Source organism: Heptranchias perlo, chromosome 30 (genome assembly GCF_035084215.1).
Source record: "Heptranchias perlo isolate sHepPer1 chromosome 30, sHepPer1.hap1, whole genome shotgun sequence".
In the NCBI taxonomy this organism is placed as follows: Eukaryota; Metazoa; Chordata; class Chondrichthyes; order Hexanchiformes; family Hexanchidae; genus Heptranchias; species Heptranchias perlo.
In genome coordinates this window covers 2,861,457-2,885,807 of record NC_090354.1, presented here as the reverse complement: position 1 = coordinate 2,885,807, position 24,351 = coordinate 2,861,457, and the positions used below count along the sequence as shown (strand labels likewise).

Below are 24,351 nucleotides of genomic sequence, written 5' to 3'. Positions count from 1 at the left end.
CCTGTGAAGCGCCTTGGGACATTTTTACTACGTTAAAGGCACTATATAAATGCACATTGTTATTGTTGGTTGGGATCAGCTAACTGAGTTCAGATCAAGGGTTATCGCCGGTACTTTCTGGTCTAGCTGGCTCCTTCCTGCACTGAGTCGTACATTTACTAACTGAGTTATCTGGGCAAGTACTTGGCAACATGTCTGAAACCAGAAAATAAATGGTTCAAATGCAGATTGAGGTATGTGCTCAGTGCTCACTTGATCGCAGAGAGTAAACTACAACCTTTGATTTACTCTCCACTATCTGTAATTTTTACAAACATAAAATTAGGGGGTTTAAATGCGAAACATGCGTACAGTGGTGGCGATGGGCAGAAACACTGCCCGATGTGGTATAAAGCCACGCAGACCAGAGGTCCCAGGTTTAAACCTCAGCCTGTGCTGACTTAGCAGATATTACAATCAGCCTTATTACACCACAAGTTCCGGCCAGAATGGAGATGATTGGGTCATTTCCCCTGTCAATGACTGATGTAAGTGACTGGGATTGATTTTATGCACATTATTTGTATTATGTAACTATCCTCCATTCACTACGTTTTGCTGGAGAAATAATTCTGCTTTTCTTGGGAGACTTTGCAATAGTTTTGGTCATGAGTTCTGTTTACTGTAGTTCGTAGAGACTCTGTTTGCCGTAAATAGACTCTATTTGCCGTAAAATAGACTGTTTGCTGTGAGTCCTGCTGTAAGTCCCACCCCAACTCCAGTTCATTGGCTGACACAGTGGCGTCAATACTCACTCTGTATTATCCCAGATCAGCGAGAGGGAAAAACAAAGTCAGACTCCCATTCGCGGCCAGTGACTCCTGCCGTGTATTTTTTTTAAATTCGTTCATGGGATGTGGACGTCGCTGGCAAGACCAGCATTTATTGCCCATCCCTAATTGCCCTTGAGAAGGTGGTGGTGAGCCGCCTTCTTGAACCGCTGCAGTCCGTGTGGTGAAGGTTCTCCCACAGTGCTGTTAGGAAGGGAGTTCCAGGATTTTGACCCAGCGACGATGAAGGAACGGCGATATATTTCCAAGTCGGGATGGTGTGTGACTTGGAGGGGAACGTGCAGGTGGTGTTGTTCCCATGTGCCTGCTGTCCTTGTCCTTCTAGGTGGTAGAGGTCGCGGGTTTGGGAGGTGCTGCTGAGGGGTGTATGGGTGTTGGGTGAGGGCAGGCTCATGGTCGGCTGTGATGCTTTCCTGTGCCGGAATAGCTTGGCAACACTGTCTGTTGGGGCTCACATGGGAACCGTGGCCATTCGGGTGAGGTACTTACTGGCAGATGTGGAAAGGTGCCTCGGTGTGAGATCGCCATTTATAGAATCTGCCCGATTTTCATTCCACTGAAATCAATGGAATGAAGATCAGGTGGGTTCTACAACGGACAGGTGAAATGCTTTGTCAGACGATGAAAACAAAAATCTGCCTCAGCATCTTCTGGGGAGGGCGATTAGAAAAAAACACACACAAATCATTTAATAAATCACTGGTTGGGCCTCAGCTGGAGTACTGTGTCCAATTCTGGGCACCACACTTTAGGAAAGATGTCATGGCAGTGGAGATTTATAAGGGATGAGAGTTATGTGGAGAGACTGGAGAAGCTGGGATTGTTCTCCTTGGAGCAGAGAAAGTTAAGGGGAGATTTAATAGAGGTGTTCAAAATTATGAAGGGATTTGATAGAGTAAATGAGGAGAAACTGTTTCCACTGGCAGGAGGGTCGGTCACCAGAGGACACAGATTTAAGATAGTTGCCAAAAGAACCAGAGGGGGAGATGAGGAGGATTTTTTTTATGCAGCGAGCTGTTATGATCTGGAATGCGCTGCCTGAAAGGGTGGCGGAAGCAGATTAGATAGTAATTTTCAAAAGGGAATGGGATAAATACTTGAAAAGGAAAAATTTGCAGGGCCATGGGGAAAGAGTGGGGGAGTGGGACTAATTGGATAGCTCTTTAAGAGAGCCGGCACAGGCACGATGTTTCGAACGGCCTCCTTCTGTGCTGTATGTAGTCTATGATACAAGGGATGTCTCTGATACCATCAGTACTGAGTAACACTGTCACAAGACTCACAAGGGAGCATAGTATAAGGATTAATGGATACCAGGGAGCGATTGCAAGGCAGTAATCGAATCTTCTGGATCCTGAGATTAGATTACTAGGTGGAAATCACTCCCTGCTATCATTTATAATATATATTGTAGAGTTTCTTTTTCTGTTTTGAGTGTGTTTCTTGCGCTGGCAGTGCGTGTCCGTCCAATAGCAAGTGTCAGTGTGCATCCATCTTGCTGATGTGCGATAATGCTCACAGTTGATGAGTAAATGACTGTGACATCTTCACTGTAGGTCTAATTGGGAAATAATTCGCAGTTGATTACCAGGAAAATTCTCTAGCCAATAGATATTATACAGGGATTTATTTTACAGCTGGAAGCAGGGCACTGAGGCCACTGCATAGATCATCTATCGCAGTAGTGCTCATACTACTGCTTAGGTCCATTTTTGCATAGAATTACATTCGAATTTACAGCACAAAAACAGTCCAGTCGGCCCAACTGGTCCATGCCGGTGTTTATGCTCCACACGAGCCTCCTCCCTCCCTATTTCATCTCACCCTATCAGCATATCCTTCTATTCCTTTCTCCCTCATGTGTTTAAATAGCTTACCCTTAAATGCATCGATGCTATTCGTCTCAGCTACTCCATGTGGGAGCGAGTTCCACATTCTCACCACTCTCTGGGTAAAGAAGTTTCTGCTGAATTCCTTATTGGATTTATTAGTAACTATCTTGTATTTATGGCCCCTAGTTTTGGACTCCCCCCAGTGGGAAACATCTTCTCTACGTCTACCCTATCAAACCTTTTCATAATCTTAAAACCTCTATCAGGTCACCCCTCAGCCTTCTCGTTTAAGCCCAGTGCTCTCAACAGACTTGAGGCTCCACGTCTCTGGCCTCCACCCTGACCGTGACACGTTGGCTGAGCTTGGATTCGGAGCCATTCCCTCTCCTATCGTAACAGGATACAGCACAGAAGGAGGCCATTCAGTCCATCGTACCTGTGCCGGCTCTTTGGTAGAGCTAGCCAATTAGCCCCACTCCTTTCTGCTCTGCTCTTTCTCCACAGCCTTGTAAATTTATTTTCTTGCATCCCCGCATTAGGAGGCAAAGGAATGTTATTTTGAGGCAAGCTCCATACAGTGAATGCAAAAGAGCTATTAAAGTAAAGCTAATGATCCTAGAAATGATCGTTTGTGGTATCACTGCACAAATGCTTAATGCGCCACATCCCACATGATTACGAACTGACTCAGGACTTTCAAAAACCAATCGTTTCGCCGGTTGTAATTTTCCCCCCGCTTCCCCTGGGGAATTCCCTGGACTGGGTTGGTAAGTGCTCGATCGGCGCTCTCGGTGGGAGGGACTGCAGGTGCAGTGAGCCCATGTCCCATCAGTCCGTTGTATGGTGCATTGCAAATCATGACAGTAGCCCTCAAGCAAGGTCCTGATTGGCACTGTGGCCCTTGGCAATAGTTAGCCATTAACACTGGGGTAGGGGAGAAAGCTCACACATGGGTAGGGGGTTGCCAGCCCTCCAGGATTGTCCTGGAGTCTCCAGGAATTCAAGATTAATCTCCTGGACTCTGCTGCGAGCAAATCTGGGAGAAAAATTATATGAAGCATTAAAAAAATTGTTTTTTTCCCCATTTTCTTTGAACACTTTTGTTCATACTACTTCATTGCAAATAAGTGACAATCTTTAATTTAGTAAAAGTAACAAAAAAAAGATAGCATTCACTGGCACCAGAGACAGTATGGGCAGGGGGGGGGGGGGCAAAGGTCATGTGATGAAACCTCCAGGAACATGTCCAACTAGAGTTGGCAACCCAGTAAATGGTGCAGGTGACTCACTCACCAGTGACTTGTAACTCAGAGGTCGATTGGTTATCACACGCGATCTGCAACATTCACATTCAGTTTCTGTTTATAAATAGATATTTTTAAAAACATTTTTTTAAAGAGAAAACAATTGTTCTTTCCCCAAGTTTTCTCCCCTCCTCTCCCGAAGGCACTGACTTTTGTTGGACTGCAATTCGATGGGAACCACCAGCCTCTTGCTGGTGGCCATTCTTCGAGTGTGAACCTAGGCAGTCAGTGTCAGCGGGATATTTGACTGCGCGGGGCATCATGATCAAGGCCGATCTTGTCCACGCCCAAGGTCTACACATGCTTTTCCAGCAGAAGTCACTGAATTGCTGGGGGGGAAAAAGCCAGGGAATGAGACTAATTGGATAGCTCTTTCAAAGAGCCAGCACAGGCACGATGGGCTGAATAGCCTCCTTCTGTGCAGTATGATTTTATGAATTGCACTTTTGAACAAAGAACAATGTCACTTTCTGGTTCCTGGGTAAAAAGGGCTGCCCATTATACATCTCTCCTGATTTTCATTTCCGTTAACTTCAATGTAGCCAGCCGCTGCAGTCTGTGTGGTGAAGGTTCTCCCACAGTGCTGTTAGGTGGGGAAGTTCCAGGATTTTGACCCAGCGACGATGAAGGAACGGCCGATAAATGTCCAAGTCAGGATGGTGTGTGACTTGGAGGGGAACTTGGAGGTGGTGTTGTTCCCATGCACCTGCTGCCCTTGTCCTTCTAGGTGGTGGAGGTCGTGGGTTTGGGAGGTGCTGCCGACGAAGTCTTGATGAGTTGCTGCAGTGCATCCTGTGGATAGAACACACTGCAGCCACGGTGCGCCGGTGGTGGAGGGAGTGGGTGTTTAAGGCCAGTGGTAAGGTGCCAATCAAGCGGACTGCTTTGTTCTGGATTAAATAATTGTGCACATTCTCTTTATTTAATTAGCAGACACATTACCACTCTCTGAAACAAAGTACAGAAACAGCATTTACCTCTTCTGTTATTTCTAAAGACTTGGTTGCAGATGAATTACACTGGTTATACCCTGTCAGTGAAAACTGTCACCTTTTATAGGCTTCTGTACAGTGTGCTACAGATTCTGCTGATCCCCTCTTTCAAACTAAAAAACAGCATCAAAATTAGATGCTCTGTTTTCGATCTCTAGCTGTTTACATCTCCGCTCATTTTCACTATTCCACACAATCAAACAGTTTTAGGTGGGGAGGGGGATAATGGAACTTATAGAAATTCCCCCCGACCCATTTACAACACAACACAACAAAACACAATTTACCAATCTTCAGCTATGTCAGCTGTGGCTCAGTGGGTCGCACTCACGTTTCTGAGGCAGGAGGACATGAGTTTAAGTCCCCACTCCAGAGACTTGAGCCCATAATCTAGGCCGACACTCCCAGTGCAGTACTGAGGGAGTGCCGCACTGTTGGAGGTGCCGTCTTTCGGATGAGACTTTAAACGGAGACCTCTCAGGTGGATGTAAAAGATCCCATGGCACTATTTCGAAGAACAGCAGGGAAGTTCTCCCTGCTGTGCTTACCAATCCCACAACCAACACCTAAAATCAGACGATCTAGTCATTATCACATTGCTGTTTGTGGGATCTTGCTGTGCGCAAATTGGTTGCTGTGTTTCGTACATTACAACAGTGACTACATTTCAAAAGTGCTTTATTGGCTGTGAAGTGCTTTGGGATGTCCTGAGGTCATGAAAGGCGCTGTATAAATGCCAGTCTTTTTTCATACGCTGGCCCCAATACTGGCTACAGTGTGTGTATCCTCTGTAAACCAGAACATCATTTGATGCCACTTTATTTTTCAGATATAAGTTACTCCACAAGCTCAGAGCTCTGTCAGTCAGGAGCATCACAATTCCTGCACACAGCCACAGTGGTTTAAAAGCAGAATAGTGTTGAAAAATCACCTCCTTTGGCATCATTTGTGCCCTCGTCACTCTTCAGCTGAGTAGTTTTAATGACATATATTGGGGACAAGGGTGGGGGCATTTATTTCTAAACTCCACCTTCTATCAATCCTCATGAGCAGGAAGAAAATATTCACTGAGCAGAAGGTGGTAGCTAACAAAAAGTGATTCCATGCACCAAACATTGCTCTGCTCTGCAAACATAGGCACCCACAGGAGGTGACTCACTTAACAGGATTCAATCATTCTCCACAGTCACGTACAATGTAGCTCTCTGAACAACAACAAGAACAATTTGCATTTATATAGCGCCTTTAACATAGTAAAAACGTCCCAAGGCGCTTCACAGGAGCGTAATCAGACAAAATTTGACTCAGGCCAAAGAGGTAGGTTATAAGGAGCATCTTAAAGAAGGAGAGAGAGGTTGAGAGATTTAGGGAGGGAATTCCAGAGCTTAGGGCCGAGGCAGCTGAAGGCACGGCCGCCAATGGTGGAGCGATGAAAATCAGGGATGCGCAAGAGGCCAGAACTGGAGGAGTGTGGAGATCTCGGAGGGTTGTAGGGCTGGAGGAGGTTATAGAGATAGGGAGGGGCGAGGCCATGGAGGGATTTGAAAGCAAGGATGAGAATTTTAAAATCGAGGTGATGCCGGAACGGGAGCCAATGTAGGTCAGTGAGCACAGTGGGTGATGGGTGAACAGGACTTGGTGCGAGTTAGGATACGGGCAGCAGAGTTTTGGATGAGCTCAAGTTTACGGAGGGTGGAAAGTGGGAGGCCGGCCAGGACAGCATTGGAATAGGCGAGTCTGGAGGTAACTAAAGCACAATATCCTCCTCACTGGGAATACGAGACATCCAGCTGGCAGGGTGCCACATGCGAGGGACGCCCATCAAAGTCAGTCCACAAACATCCTGCATCAGAAGCCATTCTTGAACTTGGTGGGAATTCCTTCTCCTAACTAACTCTGCTACCCTCGCATTGAGAGACAACAGTGAATGTCAGTCAGTTCAAAGTCCAATGCTTCGGTGTTGCACAGCCCAGGGTCACAGCTACACATGCGCCTGTGTTTAATCCATTCAGTATTTTAAGTCATTTGATGATGAAAGAGTGACAAGACATCATTGCATGTCGAGGACCTGGGGTAGTTTCACAATAATGCAGAACATATACTTCCAACTTGGTCCTTATGTTCTGTCTGAGGCAGATGACTCTTCCTGTGTGGCAGGGATCTGTGAGCTGCTTTCGATGTCACTCACCAGAATGTGAGAAGGTGAGCTGGACACAAACAAAAAGCACACGAGTCAGTTCCTGAGACGGGTTAACTTCTTATAGGTTGGAATCGCATTGCAGTAGCGCGTAGCACTAGCCCGTCAGAATTAGCCCAGAGACGATTGGCACTTACCAGGCCACTGGTCTGCAGGGCAAAGGACCGTGACCAGTGCTGCAATCCCCTTACCCAAAGAGTTCCTGATCTCGTCATTCCAAAGGAGGCAGATCCTTCCTTTATGGAGAGGGGGAATCTCAGACAGAGAGCCACTCGCCTGTGTCATCCTGTGACTGATGTAGTTGGGGTGGGGGGAAGATACCATCAGCTGCTCATCTGGGCACCCTCTTTGGTAGTGCAGCGACTGGTCGTGTAAAGCATATGTTACTGGACTAGTAATCCAGAGGCTTGGACTAATAATCTAAAGAACATGAATTCAAATCCCACCATGGCAGGCTTGAGAATTTGAATTCGGTTTTAAAAATCTGGAAATAAAAGGCACCAGTAAAAATTGTCGGATTATCGCAAAAACCAAACCGGTTCACTTTAGGGAAGGAAGCCTGCTGTCCTTACCTGGTCTGGCCTGTATGTCACTCCAGTCCAACACCAACTCTAAACTGCCCTCTGAAATGGCGTCGCAAGCCACTCGGTTATCTTCTCAGGGCAACTAGGGTTGGGCAATAAATGCCGGCCCTGCCAGCGATGCCCACATCCCAAGAATGATTTTTTTTTAAAATGTGTGGCGCAGGGGAACTTAAAATGAAGGAAGAAAATACATTTTTTCTGAGTGTTCTCCTACTTTAGTTTAAGCATGCACTTGCTTTGTGTTTTCCTTTCTCTCCTGGCTGTGCACTAACTATGGATGAGAGGCAGGGAGGCCATCTGATCAAGAACAATACTGTTGTGAACTGGGAGAGCTATCAGCTACCCCTGTGTATTGCTGCGCCAGGGTAGTGAGCCATCACAACTCACCAAAAATCACTTTCACATCTGATTTATTGTTAAATAATTAAATTCCTACAGGTCACTTATTTTTATTTTCAGAGGTTCCCCTCTCCTTTATCCATTCACATTGACTCATGTCAACTTGGCTCAGTTGGTAGCACTCACTTCTGAGTCAAAAGGTTGTGGGTTTGAGTCCCACTCCAGACACTTAAACACACAATCTGTGCTCCTGGTGTGCTGCACTGTCGGAGCTGCCGTCTTTTGGATGAGACGTTAAATCGAGGCCCCGTCTGCCCTCTCAGGTGGACATAAAATCCCTTGCTGCTATTTTGAACAAGAGCAGGGGAGTTCTCCCTGGCGTCCTGGTCAATATTTATCCCTCAACCAAAATCACTAAAGCAGATTATCTGGTCATTATCTCACTGCTGTCTGTGGGATCTTGCTGTGCGCAAATTGGCTGCATTTCCTACATTAAAACAGTGACTACTCTTCAAAGTACTTTATTGGCTGTAAAGCGCTTTGGGACGCCCTAATGTCGACAAAGGCGCTTTATAAATGCAAGTCTTTTCTTCTTATGGGGAGGTACAGTTCCACCAGGGACTCCTGTCCTTCTAGTACCTTGCTAAATTGACAGTGAGTGTCAGCCGTCGTTTGACCACTGGAGGACATCACGGGTAAAGCCTGATCCTGTCCTCACCTGACAGCCATAAACATGCACTTTGCAGCAGGAGTCACTGGTCAGTGACCAGCTGCAGGATCCCTGGCTGACTTTGCCGTACCAGGCCCAGTGGTGCTGAGGATAATTGTGATGTGTTTAACTGCCACCCGGGGCAAAACCAGTTCCCTGAGCACAGACCGGCAATCGGCATGACAGCTCTGCATCGTGCCCTCGAAAGGAGTTTCGGAGAATCCGTGAATGTTGCTTAGCTGCTCTTCAAACAGTTGAAGAATAAATAAGCAGCACACTGCACACAGGTTCACCGCTCTTTGGAGATCAAGGACACACTTAGGAAAAAGGAATTTGCTAATGGAGACAGTCAGAGAAGCAACAAGCTCACTGCTTGTGTAAAATCAGTGAAAGTTACTTGAATACAATGTGACTGTGCCTTTAAGTCATAGAATTGTTGGGGGCAAAATTTGACTTGAGCGGGGATGTGAAACAGGCAGAATCGCATCTGGCGCCCGTTTTATTTCCTGTCTGATATTCAGCTCCATTGACTTCATTGCACCCCCCCATAGATTCTTACAGCACAGAAGGAGGCCATTCGGCCCATCGTGCCTGTGCCGGCTCTTTGAAAGAGCTATCCAATTAGTCCCGCTTTCTCTGCACTTTCCCCATTGCCCTGCAAATTTTTTCCTTTTTGAGTATTTATCCAATTCCCTTTTGAAGGTTACTATTGAATCTGCTTCCACCGCCCTTTCAGGCAGCGCATTCCAGATCATAACAACTCGCTACTTAAAAAAAAAATCCTCCTGCTCATCTCCCCCTCTGGTTCTTTTGTCAGTGGATGTCTGGATTTGTTCTGTGTCTGCGTTGATGAGGTAAGGTTAATGTGCAACATGGCGTGAGTTACACAGTCAATCGCCTCCTGCCTTTCCCACCTCCTAACACTCACAAGATGCTCGATTACCTTTCACCCTCGTACCCGACAGGGCCGACAGCCTCTGCGTCCTCTCGGTCCAGAACTCTCTTTTTGGACGTGGCGTTATCGAGGATGGCCTCGGTGACAGAGAAAGGAGTGTCACCCTGGACGCAAGCCTCAATCTGCGCCAGGGACAGCTGCGTCTGCAGGAAGAGGTGGAGCTGACTGTCTGAGAGAAAGAGCGTCGTGTGGAGAACCCTAGGGAGAGAAGCAAAGAGAAACGTACGGCTTGAGTAGTATACATTTCGAGGAGCGCTTCCCCTCTCCAATTTCTCCCGTGCTGTCCTGAAGGTGCTGCCTCTCCTTGGGGCGTGGATCCTCGGGCACCAGCTGCCCTGATACCTCAACCAAGTGACCATTCCCCATGATTACGCAGCGAGTTATGATGATCTGGAATGCACTGCCTGAAAGGGTTGTGGAAGCAGATTCAATAGTAACTTTCAAAAGGGAATTGGATAAATACTTGAAAAGGAAAAATTTGCAGGTCTATGAGGAAAAAGCAAAGGAAAGGGGATAATAGGAAAGCTCTTTCAAAGAGCCAGTACAGGCACAATGGGCCGAATGGCCTCCATCTGTGCTGTATGGTTCTATGTGGGTTGAGACGGTGAACATAAGCAGGGTATTTAACCGTGGGAAGAAGGCATTACAGTTGAAATCAATTCTGTCCTCACTCGACATACACACACACAGACAGACAAGCGCACACACACACACACACAGACAGACAAGCGCACACACACACACGCACAGACAGATTCACACAAACGCGAACACACAGGCACACATACACGCGCGCGCACACACACACACACACACACACACACCCCAGGGGTCACGGGATAGTGATCAAGAGCAGTGAATTTGACTAATTTAGCTGATCACACCTGCCACCCCGCAATTGTCCTCAGCATCGCTCGCTTAAGGAGGGAGCATCAACCAGGGATCTTGCTCCCGACTGCTATCCAGTGATTCCTGCTGGAAGGTGCCTGTGTGCGGATGTGGAGTGAGAACAAGATCGGGCTCAGTGTGATGCCCCCCACGGTTGATAAGCCTGCTGCACTCACCATTAAAAACCCATAAATAAAGAACGGTCACTCGGGTGATAGGGCTCAAAAAGCTTTGCTTCAGAAAGAGTCAGCACCTTCAGAAGGGGAAGGGAAAGGGAAATATGGCAAAAAGCATCCAGACATGCAAGCATTTGGATTTTACTCGGCCTGTTACATACAAAAATTACGGGCAGGAAAAGACCAGCAGGCCCATTAAGCCCTGTTCACAACGTGACCTACGAAACTCTGTATATCATTTTATCAGGTCTGATTTTTTTGCATACGTGATCGTAAACAGAGAATGAAAACAGTCTTGCTCTTCTGAGAGAGCGGAACGGTGATCTGGAGAGAGCTGATTGAAATCACACTCACAGAACACCAGAGTCTGTTGATTTCCCTGTGTGAGGATTGCTGTGACATTCAGTTCACATTCAGACTATTTGCACGTGCTTTCCTTATTTAGAATACCAGACAGACCCTGATAACATCATTTCCCATTGGCTCAAATTACCCACACTGCGCTTAGCAACACGTCGGGGGGGGGGTCTGGCTATAGATTTGTTTTATCAATGCCCTGACTCACACATTCAGCTCCGTAAACTAAAATTAATGGATTTGAAGGGAAAAATTTTACAGGGCTCTGGGGAAAGAGCAGGGGAATGGGACTAATTGGATAGCTCTTTCAAAGAGCCGGCACAGGCACGATGGGCTGAATGGCCTCCTCCTGTGCTGTATCTACAATAATACTATGATATGACTCGGCTAGCTCCGTCAAGAAAACCGTGCGAGAAAGTTATGCGAGGATTAGAATTCCCATCTGCAAAACCGTTTCAGTTCTCATGGTGCATCTCCACTCAGCCTCATAAAGTGGTGCAGTTTATTTTTTATTTTCCAGTGTTCTTTCCTCCACTTCTGCTGAAGGTGCTGACTCTTGCTGCGTACCATCCAAAACATCACTTAACTGACCATTCTTCATGTCTGAGCCTAGAGAGCAGGATATCCAAATCGGAGGGCATTGTACCTAGCCGTTGCCAACTCTGGAGGTATTCCTGGAGGTTTCGTCACATAACCTTCCATCTCCAACCGCCTCACCCAGTCAAACAGTCCCTTTTCCCCATCTCCAATATTATTAAAATGAATAAACAAAAGTGTTCAAAGGAAATGAAGACATAATTTGTTTATAACGCCCCCTATGATTTCTCTCCTGGGTTTTTACTCGTCACAGTGTCCTGGAGATTAATCTTTAACTCCTGGAGATGCCAGGACAATCCTGGAGGGTTGGCAATGCTAATTGTATCTGAAACTATCGTCACCCAAAAACCAACGTGTGCACTTCCCAGCAAGGACTACCAGATCGATACCAAGACCAGGAACCATGACTGATTTCCTCCCTCTAGCCCAGGGTGACAAGGTCATTAAGGTGTCGGCCGTCGCTCAGTGGGTACATTAATGACTTGGATATGAATGTAAAAGGTATGATCAGTAAGTTCGCTGATGATACAAAAATTGGTAGGGTGGTAAATAGCGAGGAGGATAGCCTCAGTCTGCAGGACGATATAGATGGGTTGGTCAGATGGGCAGAACAGTGGCAAATAGAATTTAACCCGGAAAAAGTGCGAGGTGATGCACTTTGGAGGGACTAACAAGGCAAGGGAATACACAATGAATGGGAGGACCCTAGGCAAGACAGAGGGTCAGAGGGATCTTGGTGTGCAAGTTCACAGATCCCTGAAGGCGGCGGAACAGGTAGATAAGGTGGTAAAGAAGGCATATGGGATACTTGCCTTTATTAGCCGAGGCATAGAATATAAGAGCAAGGAGGTTATGATGGAGCTGTATAAAACACTGGTTAGGCCACAGCTGGAGTACTGTGTGCAGTTCGGGTCGCCACACTACAGGAAGGATGTGATCGCTTTGGAGAGGGTGCAGAGGAGATTCACCAGGATGTTACCAGGGCTGGAGCGCTTCAGCTATGAAGAGAGACTGGGAAGATTAGGTTTGTTTTCCTTGGAGCAGAGGAGGCTGAGGGGGGACATGATTGAGGTGTACAAAATTATGAGGGGCACAGATAGGATGGATACTAAGGAGCTTTTTCCCTTCGTTGAGGGTTCTATAACAAGGGGACATAGATTCAAGGTAAAAGGCGGGAGGTTTAGAGGGGATTTGAGAAAGAACTTTTTCACCCAGAGGGTGGTTGGAGTCTGGAACTCACTGCCTGAAAGGGTTGTGGAGGTAGGAACCCTCACAACATTCAAGAAGCATTTGGATGAGCACTTGAAATGCCATAGCATACAAGGCTACGGACCAAATGCTGGAATATGGGATTAGAGTAGACAGGGCTGATGGCCGGCGCGGACACGATGGGCCGAAGGGCCTCTATCCGTGCTGTATAACTCTATGACTCTATGACTAACCCTGGCCTCTGAATTAGAAGGTCGTAGGTTCAGGTCCCACTTCAGAGAAGTGAGTACAAAATCTAAGCTGACACTTCAGTGCCAGTACTGAGGGAGTGCTGCAATGTCGGAGGCGTCATCTTTCAGTTGAGACGTTAATACGAGGCCCAGTCTGGCCTCTTAGTTGGACGTAAAAGATCCCACTGCATCATTTCAAAGAAAAGCAGGGGAGTTCTCTCTAATGTCCTGACCAAAATTTATTCCTCAACCAACAGCACTAAAAACAAATCATCAGGTTATTATCATACTGCTATTTGTGGGACCTTGCTGTGTGCAAATGTGCTGCTGTGCTTCCTTCATTACAACAGTGACTACACTTTACTGTCTTTCTAAAGGCCTACAGAATTTTTATCACCCTATTATGACACTTCCCTTTAATTGTTTCCATCCCTTCAAATTTCACTTACATGCCATTTTCCACTCCCACCACTAGAGTGCTCCCCACTCATACCCAAATCTACATCTGGATCTATGAATATCGGAGATGCTATTAAGGGGGAGCTGGATAAGTACATGAGGGAGAAAGGAACAGAAGGATATCTTTCTAAATGGTAAAAAGTTAAAAACAGTGGCTGTCCAAAGGGACCTAGGGGTTCAGGTACATAGATCATTGAAGTGTCATGAACAGGTGCAGAAAATAATCAATAAGGCTAATGGAATGCTGGCCTTTATATCAAGAGGACTAGAGTTCAAGGGGGCAGAAGTTATGCTGCAGCTATACAAAACCCTGGTTAGACCGCACCTGGAGTACGGTGAGCAGTTCTGGGCACCGCACCTTCGGAAGGACATATTGGCTTTGGAGGAAGTGCCGCGTAGGTTTACTAGAATGATACCCGGACTTCAAGGGTTAAGTTACGAGGAGAGATTACACAAATTGGGGTTGTATTCTCTGGAGTTTCGAAGGTTAAGGGGTGATCTGATCGAAGTTTATAAGATATTAAGGGAAACGGATAGGGTGGATAGAGAGAAACTATTTCCGCTGGTTGGGGATTTTAGGAGTAGGGGGCACAGTCTAAAAATTAGAGCCAGACCTTTCAGGAGCGAGATTAGAAAACATTTCTACACACAAAGGGTGGTAGAACTTTGGAACTCTCTCCCGCAAACGGCAATTGATACGAGCTCAATTGCTAAATTTAAATCTGAGATAGATAGCTTTTGGGCAATCAAAGGTATTAAGGGATATGGGCCAAAGGCGGGTATATGGAGTTAGATCACAGTTCAGCCATGATCTTATCAAATGGCGGAGCAGGCACGAGGGGCTGAATGGCCTACTCCTGTTCCTATGTTCCTATGATATGCTGATAGGGTGAGATGAAGTAGGGAGGGAGCAGGCTCTTGTGGAGTATAAACACCGGCATAGACCAGTTGGGCCGAATGGCCTGTTTCTGTGTTGTAAATTCTATGTAATTTGAATGCTGTTAGCGCTTTAACAACCTGGTGAGATTATCACCAGTTTCTAAGGAATTGAAACAGATTTACACCAATAAGTGAATATTGGGTCAACTATTACCTGCATCTTTTCTGAGGAATTCCGTTGAAATAAAACAAACCTTTCTCCATGCATTTGTGCTGACATCTTTCAATGAATATCGTGGTTTTAAACCGAGGGATGTTGGTGCCGAGGAGTTGAATTTGCACACACTGCTTTTGGCTGCCAATTTAACGGAGAACGGCACGCGATAGAAATGTAAACGGGGAGCGCAGTGTCAGGGCACCGGTTATAGCTCCACTCTTCCAAAACTGACTCAGCAACACAAAAAAAACTCTTACGGAGTTTGCCAACTTTTGCCATGCCCCAAAACCAGATTGTTAGCAGAAGCAAAATATCGCGGATAGATTTTTAGCGGAATTGCCAGCGACACCCTCACTTCTAATGGTGTATTTCAAAGGGGCTGCCATAGGATATGCACCATGACGGGCTGCACCATGACAGGACTGTGAGGAGGCAGACCACACTCTAAGGTGGATCCTGGACTACAGATTCTGTGGTTCCCTACAAAGTGAGAAAACTGAGCTCAATTTTAAAGTACAGAATTTTTGGAGTCTGGTTTACATTTTAGACGTTTTCAGGACAGCTCGGAAACTATCTGCTCTACAATTAGATCAGGAGAGATTGAATAGGCTGGGACTCATTTCTCTGGGAAAGAGAACCTGTTAAAATTCTGAAGGGGCTCGATAGGGGTGGATGCGGAGACACTGTTTCCACTTGTGGGTGAGACCAGATCGAGGGGGCAGAAATGTAAAATAGCCACGAACAGATCAATCAGACGAGGAAGATCCCACTTTCGGTCCTTAGTCCAAGCTGTGTTAGCAGATTGCAGGCTACCATTAGGATAACCTACCAGTGACCTCAACACACCTGCACTAGACAGGGGAAAATCAGGTAGGGTTCCCATTGCTGGTCACTATCCAGTGAGTCCTGCTGCAAAGAGCGCGAGTGCGTGTATGTGTCGGAGATGGGTCAGGACAGGACTGGATCAGCTGTGATGGCTTCCACAGTCCGGACTCATGTGGAGGTATCATAGGAATTGTATACCTGCAAGAGTCAACAACTTCACCGTGGCTCAGTGGGCAGTACTCTCACCTCTGAGTCAGAAGCTCATGGGTTCAAGTCCCACTCCAGAGACTTGAGCACAGAATCCAGGATGACACTCCCATTGCCAGTACTGAGGGAGTGCTACACTGTCGGAGATGCCGCCTTTCGGATGAGGCATTAAACTGAGGCCCTGCCGGCCTTCTCAGGTAGACATAAAAGATCCCACTGCACTATTTCAAAGAAGAGCAGGGGAGTTCTCCTCGATGTCCTAGCCAATATTTATCTCTCAAAACAGATTATCTGGTCATTATCAACACTGCTGTTTTGTGGGATCTTGCTGTGTGCAAATTGGCTGCCGCGTTTCCTACATTGCAATAGTGACAACACTTCAAAAAAAAAGCGCTTGCTTTTGTACTTCCAGTGGCTGTGAAGCACTTTGGGACGTCCTGAAATTGTGGAAGGTGCTATATAAATGCAAGTCCTTCAGGAGGGAAGGTGTCCATACAGACATACAAAAAGGCAAGAAAGGACCAACAAAAATCAAGTCCATCCCACCCAGAATTTTCCACTTGCTTCAGCATCAGCACCAAACGCACTTGACAAAAGCCTGCTAATAATTTCTTCAACCCAGCCTGTCAGTAGGTGAAGCACAGATCAAATGATAAAAATGAATTAGTGTCAGGAAACAGGCATGGGAGGAGTGTCCTGGGTATTCAATGTAAGTTATCTTGGAGCCTTGGGGTAATTGTATTAAGTATATAGTTTCACAGTCCTTGCACATAATGCACGTTTAAGCAGAAGATTTAATGTCCTCTTCAGTCTCACTTTCCTAAATATTAATCTGCTGATGGGTAACTAACTACTCAGAAAGCCAGCTCTCACATGTGCTCAGGCACTCAGCACTCTCTAGGTCTGGGATCATCCAGCGCTGGAAATTCCTGCCGGCTTCCCCCCAACCTTGCAAAACTTTTCCCCCTATTTCTCCCTTCCTCTCCTGAGGACGCTGACTCGCGCAGGGGTAAAGTTCCACAGGCTCTGGTAGCCCTCTTGTTCCTTCACTAAGTGGCCATTCTTCGCGTGTGACACTAGAATTGAATGTCAGTAGGCTATTTGCCCAGGTGAGCCACACATGCACACATCCAGTAGAGATGACTGAATCACAATCAGAAATGCAAATTCTGGACGAGTTTTTCCCTCTCTAACCCAACTGTAGCGCTCTTGTCATTGGTTCAGCTAAGATCAGCCGACAAATATAGGTGCACAGGAACAGGAGTAAGCCATTCAGCCCCTCGAGCCTGTGCCGCCATTCAATGAGATCACAGCTGATCTGAAATATTTTTGTTTAACAGCGCAGCTAATGATGTGGGGAATTGGGTACCATTGACAGTCACTGTGTGGGCTCGCAGATCAAGAACAGCCAATTGGACAGGGTATGGCAGTGTGCCCAGCCCAGTGGAATAGTACACCTGCAGGAATAAGAAACGTCACAAGATTGGAGGAAAAAGTGACATGAGGAATGCTGAGAATAAATCCAGTAAAGTAGCTAACACAACACCCCCCAGTTACCTGTTTACGTCAGTGAGTAGCTGAGGCACAGAAGCCACAGAGGACCTAGGTTCAATCCATGGCCTGATTTCTGGGGTGGTTGTACACATGTTAAAGTTGGTTCTGCTGGAAGTGGGTGAGTGTGGCGGTCAGGTGAGAGCAGTATCCGGTTTGACCGCCAACACTCACAGGGGTCGATTTTCACCGCCTTCGCCTGCTGTTAATGAGGGGGGGGGGGTCAGCGAATGGCCTCAGAATGGGGCCGGTCGCAGTCCTGCCCTGTTAACGCCGGTGATGCAGCCGCCACCATTTTGACAGGGGCTCAACGCCGGGTGTCCAATGTGCCTGTTTCATGCGATAGGCCCCTTTAAATATGGAAATTGGGGATCCTATTGAGTTAAATAGAACCCAAATCGCCATTTTAGGTCAGAACTGCTGAGCGTCTGGGCTGCGCTTGCTCTGACCAGCTCCACGGGCAATGGAAGGGATAAAGCCTGGCTAAAGATAACTGTAGAATTATTTTTGTGGGCCCTGGAGGAGCAGGAGTGACCCACAAAAATAATCAGGGCCGCTGCAACCCTGGGGCCCCCACCCTCTGCAACTGCAACCCCCACCCTCCACGATAGTGAACCCCACTCCCCCCCATAATCGCGTTGGCAGCACGATCTTAAGGCCTCAATCCGGCCAGTTGCCTGTTTGGCTCCCCGCAGCTCGCCTGCCAAATTTAAATGAGATCGCGGGGGCCTCTTGGCCAGCCGTCCAACTGACGAGCACCCTGAGAGTCAAAAACAGACCGCCGCTGTCCAGATTCACACAGGACAAATGACCATTCGGACAAGGTACCACAGAGCAGAGTTAGAACTGTACACCAGTGAGCAATCAATGCCTTCAGGAGAGGAAGGGAGAATATAACCAGAAAGACTGGCCAGTTTCCAAAAACACGCGAATCCAGCCTGCGTAGTATTTAGATTTTAGTTGGCACACTTTATATTGCGAACTGGATGACATTGACTGCTACTCGGGATTGGGTCAGGCACTGTGCATATTGTGGTTCCTTACCAATGTAGAATGTCCATCGATTGGCTCTACTCTTAAATAATTGGAGCTCAGAAGGGCTTTCCTGATGGCTGAGCTGTATATATACGGCCTGCTGTGGCACTGAGTAACACAAACCAGAAAAGTCCCAAGATTGATTCCCAGCTGATTTCAGCTCATGACTCCCCAAAGCCTCTCCACCACCTACAAGGCACAAGTCAGGAGTGTGATGGAATACTCTCCACTTGCTTGGATGAGTGCAGCTCCAACAACACTCAAGAAGCTCGACACCATCCAGGACAAAGCAGCCCGCTTGATTGGCACCCCATCCACCACCCTAAACATTCACTCCCTTCACCACCGGCGCACTGTGGCTGCAGTGTGTACCATCCACAGGATGCACTGCAGCAACTCGCCAAGGCTCCTTCGACAGCACCTCCCAAACCTGCGACCTCTACCACCTAGAAGGACAAGGGCAGCAGGCACATGGGAACAACACCACCTGCACGTTTCCCTCCAAGTCACACACCATCCCGACTTGGAAATATATTGCCGTTCCTTCATTGTCGCCGGGTCAAAATCCTGGAACTCCCTTCCTAACAGCACTGTGGGAGAACCGTCACCACACGGACTGCAGGGGTTCAAGAATAAATGTCGGCCTGGCCAGCGACGCCCACATCCCGAGAATGAATAATTAAAAAAAGCCAAGGCAACAAGTGCACCTCTGGGCTACGAGGCAGGGAAATACAATAATTCCTGAGCACTATGCAGGGCCCCTGTTCGACAGTGAGCATGTGGGACATTGGCTGAGAACAGGATGGGGCTGAGGCCTGATGCCCCCCCCTGCCCTAATAGCCAATATCACTGCCCAGGTTCCCAGGTGGCAGATTTTGGGAGGGGGAGCAATAAAGCAGGTTTCTGTTCCTGTTACCTACAGGACTCCTGCTAGAAAAGTATGAGTGTTGTGGCCACTCGGGCGAGGTACTGGGTGCAGCCAGTGACCATAAAACCATAACCCAACACGAGGGAGTACCTTCCGGATACTGTGGGGGGAGGGGGGGCAGAGAAAATCATAAGGGAAGTACTGATCCACAGTTGCAATGGATTTTTGTTTTCAAAACAGCAACTAAAGATGTTAGGGAGCCAGTGAACTGCGATGATATCACAATTTATTATTGGTGCAATGTGAATAAAATCCTGGCTGGGATCTCCCTTTGTAAATCTTGGAGATCGTCCTTTTTCTTTTTATGGGCCTGGTTTGCTGGAGGCTGCTACTTTTGGGGTCACTGGTGGACACAGGGCTGCCTGCTGGGCTGTATGGATTTTGCACTGAGCAAACGCAGCTGCTGTACAAATTTTCTCCAAAGTTTTTGTCGGCTTTAGCAAAGGTAACACCTCTCACGGGACCCAAAAGAAGAACTGTATCACAATGTGGTCATGTTATATTTAAGACAAAGCTGCTGCCAGTTTAAAGAACTGTCAAGAATATTTAAAGTAACAATGGACCACAGGTGCCCCCTTAAAAGGGGTGCGTTCATAGCATCATAGAAAGCTACAGCACAGAAGGAGGCCATTCGGCCCATCGTGCCTGTGCTGGCTCTTTGAAAGAGGTATCCAATTAGTCCCACTCCCCCTGCTCTTTCCCCTTAGCCCTTTCCCCCCTTCAGGTAATTTAAGTGTTCATTTGCTGGGCCCCAGCACAGGACCAAGTTTGCCCCCTATCCTTTTCTGACTGCCTATAAGAATTACATTACAGATGCCAATTCATGCTGTTCTAAACTTCACATCTCTCCCCAGGCACTGTTACTATCATCTGAATCTGCTGCCTTCAGCTGCCTAGCCCCTAAGCTCTGGAATTCCCTCCCCAATCTTTCCGCCTCTCTCTCCTCCTTTTAAGATGCTCCTTAAAAACTACCTCTTTGACCGAGCTTTTGGTCCCCTGTCCTAATATCTCTTTGTGTGGTTCGTTATCAAAGTTTGCTTGATAATTGCTCCTGTGAAGGAATAACTCACTAAGTCAGCACAACTCTGGCGTTTACACCATTTCCCCCAAAGCTTCTGTGGATCTGTCGCTGAAGTCAACGTGTGCAATCGGGAGAACCCCCACTGTGGAAATTCAATCCCTTTAAGAGTGCAGGTCTTCCTTTAGATACTTTTGGGCCAGTTTTTATTCAGACTTGGAAGCAGCACTATTTTCATTAAATCTTTGTCCCATTTTCTATCTTCTGGATCTGGAGAGACAACTTATTGTCTCCACAAGCGCCAACAGGACTTTAAAGGAAATTTATTGCACCTCAAATTCACACTGCTTTTGGTCTTAGGAAATAAAGTAAACTGAAATAAGCCTAAAAAAAAATTGAAGAACCAATGGCGTCCTTAAAAGGGACAACTCCAACCTTGCCTGAGCCTTGCATTCAGTGGCTTTAATAGGCAGCATTGCAATCACTTGGACTTTTCCAACAAACATTTTCAACAATATAACAAAAATTTTGCAAAGAAATGCTGACTCTTTTAATATTTCTCTTGTTGTTTACTGCATTGTTCAGTGCCAGCTTAGCTCAGTTGGTAGCACTCATCCTTTTGAGTCAGAAGGTTGTACGTTAAAGCCCCACTCCACGACTTAAGCACATGAACTAGGCTGACATTTCAATGCAGTGCTGAGGGAGTGCTGCATTGTCACAGGTGCAGGATCAAACATGAAGCCAAAGACCCATCTGCCTGCTCAGTCGGACGTAAAAGATCGCACGGTACTATTTAAAGAGCATGGAAATCGCTCTGTCTTGACCAACATTCCTCCCTCAACCAACATCTCCAAAGACAGATTAACTGGCTGTTTGTGGGACCTTGCTGTGCGTAAATTGACTGCTGCATTTGCCTACATAACAACAGTGACTGCACTTTAAAAAAGTGATTCATTGCGTGTGAAGCACTTTGAGATGTTCCAAGGACGCGAGGCAGCACTGTATAAATGTAAGTTTAATCTCTTTTTTACTGCGTGTGCAGGGACAAGAATTATACCAGGATTAGGGCTGTGTGACACATTGCAATTTCTACCCTTCTGTGTCATAGCAACCGTCTGTCAGAAAAAAAATCTCTAACCTCTCGACTCATTCTTTTACTGATGATCTTAAATTTATGACAGAATGAAGGAAGGAATCAACAGAAGAAGCCAGATATCTGAGTGGCAGTCTCTCAGCTCTCGATCAGCTCTGCTTGCTCCTCACCCCACGCTGAACCCATCCGATATGATGACATTATTCAGGAGAGATTGAGCAGGCTGCAACTCTTTTCTCTGGAAAAGAGAAGGCTGAGAGGAGACCTGATAGAGAGTCTTTAAAATTATGAAGGGATTTGATAGGGGTGGATGTGGAGAAACTGTTTCCACTTGTGGGTGAGACTAGAACAAGGGGGTATAAATATAAGGTAGTCACTTAAAGATCAAATAAAGAATTTAGAAGGAATTTCTTTACACAGAGAGTGGTGAGAATGTGGAACTCGATGCCACATGTAACAGTTGAAGCAGATTGCATAGATGCATTTAATGGGAGGCTTGATGCATACATGAGGAAGAAAGGAATAGAGGGATATGGGGGAGGAGGCTCGCATGGAGTATAAACACTGGCAAATTCCAGTTGGGCCGAGTGGCCTGTTTCTGTGCTGCAGATTCTATGCCCTTTAGTTACCCACTCACCAACTTGTCCCGATTTAACTTAATAGTTTCAGTTATTAAGAGAACTCGGGAAAGAGTTCTTCCCTAAATAACTGAATGACTGTACATGATGTGGAGTCATTCAGATATGAAGGTTTTTAATGAATCACTAACAGAGTGAACATCAGAACCCGAGCTATGACCACACCCTGTCCTCTGGACTTGGCAAAGGTGGCAACCTGAGCAGGGACAGACTTGCAACTTGAAAGCAGAAGTGTCTATTGAATTGTTACACAATGCTAAATGTTACAAAGGGTGGGTGATACCTGTCAACTTATTGGCGTCTCTCAAGGTGCTTTAATACCTCTTTAAAGAGATTGTTCCTGTCCCAGTGTGCTGCTTTCCCCCTTTAACCATTTCCGTTGCGTGCTGGTCTTTGGGTTCCATTGTTTAGCGCCGAAACCTCTATACTTGTCAGCAACAGAAGGGCTTCCCCCAACATCAGATTCACAGTCCCACGCACTCCTGGGTGTCAACCGTGGCTCAGTGGGTAGCATTCTTGATTCTGAGTCAGAAGGTCACAGGTTCAAGCCCCATTCCAGAGACTTGTAGTCCCATAATGCGGGCTGACACTCACAGCACTTAGGGAGTGCAGCACTGTCAGAGGTGCCGTCCTTTGGATTGAGACGTTAAACCGAGACAAGGGTGGACGTAAAAGATCCCACAGCACTATTTCGAAGAAGAACAGGGTAGTTCTCCCCAGTGTCCTGGCCAATATATTCATCACTAAACACATTATCTGATCATTACCACATTGCTGTTTGTGGGAGCTTGCTGTGCGCAAATTGGCTGCTGCGTTTCCTACATTACAACAGTGACTACACTTCAAAAGTGTAGTCCACTTTTACAGCTCCTCTAGACCGATCTTTTGTTTCCTAACCTGTCCCATTCCCATCCTCCTTGCCTTGCACCACCATCCCTTTTGTCATTTAATCACTTATGCCCTCTACCCTATCACAGGCCTTCCCTTTTGTTCTTTCCTCCCTTCCCTTTCCCTGGCTCTGTGCTTGCTTAAAAACTTTAACTCTTTAACATCTTTCAGTTCTGTCGAAAGGTCTTCGACCTGAAACGTTAACTCTGTTTCTTTCTCCACAGATGCTGCCTGACTTGCTGAGCTTTTCCAGCATTTTCTGTTTTCATTTCAGATTTCCAGCACCCGCAGTATTTTGCTTTTGACACTTCAAAAGTACTTCTTTGGCTGTAAAGTGCTTTGGGTCATCCTGAAAGGAGTTATATAAATGCACGTTCTTTCTTTCATTGTTCTTTGCCGTGACAGTATTGCCACAATAAGCAGTGCAGTATTGTACTGGCCCTTGCTGTGCATGTATGGATGTCTGATGAGTATGGGATTGGACCCAAGGTCAAACGTGTAGAATGGGTAGAGCAATGTGCTTATGGTACTAGACCATCAACCCAGAGGTCTTGAGTCCAAATCGCATCATGGCAAGTTGTGAACTTAAATAGTCCCAAACCGAATGGCTTTGGGAACATGACCAGAGCCTCCGGATCACTGTAAAATTCCAGCTGGGTTCACTAATGCCTTTCAGGAAAGGAAACCTGCCTCCCCTACCCAGTCTGGGCCTACACCTGACTCAACTCACACTCTGGGTTTGATCCTTAATGCCCGGTAAAGTGGCCTAGCCAGTTACTCAGTTGTCTGGGGAGCTTGGGTTGGGCATTTAATACAGCATTGTACCTGGCCACGAGCCGAGGGAGGGAGGGAGGAAGAAATGGAAATGGTGACAGCATCTCCTCAATGGATTGTCACACAGCACAAAGTGCCAGTGCGCGAAGAAATGAAAGACGCTTCATGGTATCTTTCCACACGAGAGCCATGTCCTATAGCTGTGAGTACATGGACACTGGCAGCACAGGCACAAGAGAGGGATAAACTCCAAGCACACTTCAGATTACTCTCCTCTTTGTGTTTTTTTGTTTTGCCCCAACTTTCCTGAAGGTGCTGGCTGACTCTCGTTGGGGTAAGGTTCCACAGACACGAGCTGCCCTCCAGTACCTCATTCAATCAGCCATTCTTCATGTCTGACCCTAGGCAACGAGGCCCAGATTTTCGGTACTGTTAGCATTTATTTTAACCCCAATTGGAACATCCAGGCTTGGGTGCCAGCGGTTTATTTGACCGTGAGGAGCGTCACAGCGGAGACAGATTTTGTCCTCACAGATGCACTTTCGAATAAGGTTCACTGGATAGTGATCAGGAGCAGGAGCACCTGCCTAATCTATCCCACTCCCTACTCCAACTACAACTTGCATTTAAATAGCGCCTT

At 46.7% G+C, this 24,351-nt stretch overlaps 1 protein-coding gene across 6 annotated transcripts in view; it reads right to left on the bottom strand.

Moving 5' to 3' along the window:
* The window catches only part of LOC137300248 (sorting nexin-11-like), a 115,994-nt gene that overhangs the window by 24,077 nt on the left and 67,566 nt on the right, over window positions 1-24,351 (bottom strand). For 4 of the 6 annotated variants that reach the window (XM_067969362.1, XM_067969363.1, XM_067969361.1 and 1 more), the window contains 2 exons: window positions 9,731-9,940; window positions 4,851-7,165 (listed from right to left, as the gene is read on the bottom strand). In XM_067969362.1, the coding sequence (XP_067825463.1) occupies window positions 7,075-7,165; window positions 9,731-9,940 (301 nt within the window). In that variant the 3' untranslated portion in view covers window positions 4,851-7,074. Of the gene's footprint in view, window positions 1-4,850; window positions 7,166-7,292; window positions 7,519-9,730; window positions 9,941-24,351 lie in introns of those variants that run through there. The other 2 variants (XR_010958048.1, XM_067969365.1) reach the window with 2 other exon arrangements.